We start from the raw sequence: 4,830 nt of genomic DNA, 5'->3' as shown, positions 1-4,830 counted from the left end.
ATTCCGCGTTCCTAGTCGGAAGAAGCAAATGAGACACCTCAGGCGGATATCCGTTTGTTTACATCCGGATTCAGGCGGCTATCCGTTTGTTTACATCCGGATTCAGGCGGATATGCGTTTGTTTACTTCCGGATTCCTGGCACGTAACGGTACACAAAAAGAGTGAGTTTTGAACAGTCGTTCACAGTTGCATTCTTGTCAAAACAGTCATTCCTATAATATTTGCCAAACTGTAGAACCCTAACTACTGCAAGTGTATATATGCTCTGTTCTGTATTTTGAAAAGATGCATCCAATTTATACTGTATAGTGATATACAGTCACATCAACATCCATACAACTGACACTTATGTAAGCAGCCAACGTGAATTGACTTTTAATTCAAACATGGAAGTACAAAATTGATCAAAGCAAGATTTCAAATATATTCAAGATGCTTCACTTTGTGAAATATCACAATTTGAGTGTTAATAATGAATTGCAAAACAGCAGCAATAAACAAAAAAAATCGTCCAAAGCAATACTCAGAGGAGTTCTGCACAAATGGTCAGGTATAAAAAGTAGAGTGAAAAAGCATGTTAAATAACTTCGGGTACTGCAGAACTTGACATCCCTTGTGTCAAAGTGATGCAAAATATTTACATGACAAATTTGTAGCACAAATGTTCAACCCCAACACACACAAACAACGAAAAAGTATTTCGTTTTAATCACAGCTAATATATTAAGTGCCGATTCTCTTTAGCCAACCTTTTAAAATACGGTACTGGTGCGGTCGTTTCTTAAGGTGCAATTCATCCTTTTGGAAATAGTGTTCCATATTTATCAAAACATATTTAAGGCATTGAAGTTTCTTCATTACCGTATGCATGTACTTATTCTTTAATACAGCTTTAATTTGAAAGCGCTTTCGCAACAGCTTCCATTGATTAAGGGAATGCATAGAATATAATTTCAGGGTACTTTGTCAGCAGCAACTTTAAAGTGATTTTTTTTTTCTTTTTTTTGCCCTTTTCTAAACCATTTTGGAATTATAGTTATGCGAGAGAATAAATAAATTCTAGGATTCACATTAAGCGCTTTTGTGCTGCAATGCTTGACATAAATAACATGGAATATAACATTCATATTGTATTCAATAAACTGTACATAGTCAAATATAGTGCAATAGTGTGGAATTGCAGGCAGATTTTGTAAGGATTCAATTGTAAGGAGTTAGACTGTAAATTGTGGGATTAAAATACGTTAATGACATTTTGTTTCGAGGCACCCTTTAGCAACGCACCAAAAATGCAAATACCTTGAGACATGGCACAAATTGGGTGCTTTCTTAGTGCATATCTATGTGGATGACTAAATCCTATAAATCGAGTGTGATAGAATAGAATTCCCCTTTTTGTATGCGAAGCGCTGATTACGAATACTCGGGGATTATACTTTGTTGTGTTTTGACTCTGCAAAATGTACAAACAGTTACTTCTGAGTCGATAGTAGTTTGAAGGGCAAACACCTTTTAAAAAGATGCAGTCAAATACATTGGATTGCGGCATTGAACTTGAACTCAGGCTGGCACATTGTTGTGTCGATATTGCTCGCATTAGCATCAGCACTTGAAGACACCGACTCGTCCTGCGTAACTGTGCAACTGCTGTAGGAGGTGCGAGATATTTCATATTCGTCCGTTTCTTTTTTGACATGTACACGTGACAGTTTGTCTTCAGTTGAGCGGACTCTTTCATCGTCACGAGCATCCCGCTTCCTCGTTATACTCGTGGAAAAGGTGCGCGGCATCACAATTGGGAAGCTTGCAGGTAAATTCATCTTTTTCTTGGGTGGGTCTATTCCGGTGTAGTCTGAATCTGACCAGATGAGTTTCCGCTTCTAGAATAATTAAAAAAAAAAAAAAGGGACAAATGTCAGAGTGTTGTTGATATAAAGACGGACGGCACTGGACTGCTTTTTGAATCCTTAAAAACTGTAATTTAGTGATGCTGTTAAAATACCAATTATAGCACAACATAAAGTTTGGTCCTCACCTTAACTGGCATGCTGAGCTGATTTTGGCACCAGTGAGTTATTTGTTTGGGGGGGAAGCTTTGGGCTAATGTGACCGTGGGATGAAGCGCCACCTGAGGGAACCATAGTTTGAGCATTCCTTCGATCTGCAACAAGTTGTGGAGATATCGCTCCCTTCAAAGAAAAATGGGTCAGAAGAAAAACACATTAAATGTCGAGCTGCGCTTGATAACATCCTCACATTTTTATTAAGCTTACCCCATTTCAGGCCTCTGCAGAATTCCCAGAATTCTTTGTAGTCTATCCATGGCGACGCTTTGCTGGAAATTGGTTAAACCTGCCACAGGAAAAGAGAGGCACGTCAAGACAAGGAAACTCAATCAGTGATGATAATGACAATCTGCATCAACTACAACATTAAATTGGATGTTAAAAATATTATTATTATTATTACATTTGTTCAATGAATAGATTTCATTCATTTCGTTCGTCCACTCTATGGAAAATACTTGCTCCTTTTTTTTTCTGCTCCTCTTATTTATTTATTTATTGTTGTGTTATTTATTCATTATTTACTCAGCACGCTTTTGTTATACTTGTTTACTTGTTTGTCTGTTGTGAGCCATGTCTTGTCACCGTGGGATAGGGGGGAACGAAATTTCGGTTTCTTTGTGTGTCTTTGGCATGTGGAGAAATTGACAATAAAGCTGACTTTGACTTTGATATGTTGCTCCTTTCTTGGCCGCATGAGGGCAGTATTATACTAAACTCAGTAAACTGCAGTAATACACCAGAAAGACGTTAGCATCAAGAAATTCATGCCTATTTGTAGCATTTGTTATAGCTCAACTGCATACCTTTATTAAACCTGCCAGTTTTAAGGCCGTGAAGAAGCTCCATCAGAGGACAGATAAAGTTGTGTAAATCTGTACACTAGAAAAGACAAAAATATTAGTCATCAGACAACAGCAATCCATCAAAAAGGTGCATTTAGCGGCGACTAACTTTCTGAGTGAAGGCGCGGTCTCCTGCTGAAGGTGATGCTGAATCACCAGCGGGGGCACCAGAAGAAAGGTGGTACTTTGTCCTCCCGCTAACATGTACAGTGTGGTGGGCCCTCTTGGACCTCGGGCACATCTGATCCAAACGAACTCGGAAACATCCCTCGTAGCCCGATAAGACCTTACAAGTCACCAAGTCGTCCTCTTCTGACAAAATTTCGGCTTCATCTTCAGTTAGCTCGCTTTCATTCAGAATGTCGTTGAAGGTGGATGGATGCAGGTCACAAGATGGCCATTGAGAAGAAGCACTCAATGGATTCATACCTGCAGAGTGACAAAAGGTGAGGTAGAAAAGACAAAAACAAGATTGATTACATTGTTTGGGCACCACACAAAATGCTACATAACTGTACAAAATAGTGTAAAACTGGTGGTTGCATGTTGTCTCTAATTTTTTTTATAATGAGCATCATTGACGTTTTAAACGCCTACTGATTTGTTGCTTGCACATTTGTCATAATGTCAATGATAAGATTAGATCGCAACATTAAACAAGATTGAAATGTTCAGTTCTGTTCAAGTATTTTTCTCTTATGTAATTCAAAACAAGCTACAGCAGGTACAGCTGCAGGTGGCAGAGTAGGCAGGATTACTAAACGTTATGACATTTCTTTGCAAGAAGAGCCAATCGGTATAAATAACCCGCCCCGCCCCCTCAACCAAAAAAAAAAAAAAGAAAAAGCGAAGAAACAAAAACAATAAGAACATGCATGACATTAAACATTTAAAAAACGATCCGACGATTTAATTCTGCAAGTCGTCAAAATTATGTGACTGGTAGGGAAATAAATCGATTTATTATTCTTTTTTTTTTTAATCTTAATTAAAATCTATTGACTTTGGTGGTACCTATAGCGATAAAAATGTACAGTACGACATTTAGTCAACGTGTCTGCTTGCAATTACGAATGATTTCGTGAACTAAATCTTAAAATAACATGACGCTTCTATACACGTGCAGCAAACTTTCAGTGTCACGTTCCATGAGTCATGGTACGGCGCAACTGATTTTTTTTTTTAGAAACTATTTTAGTAGGCATAACATTATTATAGACATATTCATAAAAAGAATGTCAGACAACATTGCCAACAACAATATATGCACATTGATTTGTTTCGCAAAATGTGCAAACAAATCGGCATACAGCTTAAATTCTAAAAGGCGTGATTTATGTAAAATCGCACGGGCACGTATATATTTCTCAACATGCAATGAAAGAATGATGACATTTGCATGCGTTTGTCAAGTTTGCGTTCAGAAATGATTATTTGGAAGTCTTACCTTGTAACAGCAGCAGTCGTTTACTGAAAATGTGGAGATGAAATATACCGATCAAGGCAAAGCTTGTTGAAAACACCAAAGCAAACTAAATAGATGCAAATTGTCGCAGCGGAATGACAGTACTGCACTACACTGCACTGCACTGTACTGTACTGCAAAGTCTTGTTAATAATCGCGCTTGCGTCTTCGGCAATAACTCCAAGTACAACTCCAGCGACAGGGAATACACGTGCAGTGTGACTACACTACTCCTATTGGTTGGTAAATTTTTCGCTCTTATTTCATTGGTTGGAAGGCGTGACCAATCAGCAAGCTTCCTAGAGCTGATTGGCTGATCCCCCCGCAGCTGCACGTGTTGCGAGTGTGGACTTGTCACGTAGCACCCATCACGAGGCACGAACCTGTGTCTGTTGACTTGCACTGCTGTTTGCAAGTGGTGTGAACGATGTACAAATACTTCGTTGCTGTACG

At 38.6% G+C, this 4,830-nt stretch overlaps 1 protein-coding gene and 1 long non-coding RNA gene across 2 annotated transcripts; one reads left to right on the top strand and one right to left on the bottom strand.

Annotated features, from left to right (window-relative positions):
- Window positions 1–1,490: 1,490 nt before the first annotated feature.
- Window positions 1,491–4,599, bottom strand: LOC125986985 (uncharacterized). The gene is made up of 6 exons (XM_049750980.2): window positions 4,360–4,599; window positions 3,022–3,341; window positions 2,874–2,949; window positions 2,275–2,353; window positions 2,037–2,190; window positions 1,491–1,881 (listed from the first exon to the last, which is right to left on the bottom strand). The coding sequence occupies exons 2-6, from the start codon at window positions 3,337–3,339 to the stop codon at window positions 1,528–1,530; spliced, it is 981 nt and encodes a 326-aa protein (XP_049606937.1). The 5' UTR covers window positions 3,340–3,341; window positions 4,360–4,599; the 3' UTR covers window positions 1,491–1,527.
- On the top strand, window positions 1,698–2,739 carry LOC125986988 (uncharacterized). Its single transcript, XR_007487841.2, has 2 exons — window positions 1,698–1,811; window positions 2,285–2,739. It is a non-coding gene; the product is annotated as an uncharacterized lncRNA (long non-coding RNA).
- Window positions 4,600–4,830: the final 231 nt, after the last annotated feature.

This window comes from Syngnathus scovelli, chromosome 19 (genome assembly GCF_024217435.2).
Source record: "Syngnathus scovelli strain Florida chromosome 19, RoL_Ssco_1.2, whole genome shotgun sequence".
Taxonomy (NCBI): domain Eukaryota; kingdom Metazoa; phylum Chordata; class Actinopteri; order Syngnathiformes; family Syngnathidae; genus Syngnathus; species Syngnathus scovelli.
The sequence above is the reverse complement of the archived record's forward strand: the minus strand, read 5'-3'. Positions and strand labels throughout refer to the sequence as shown.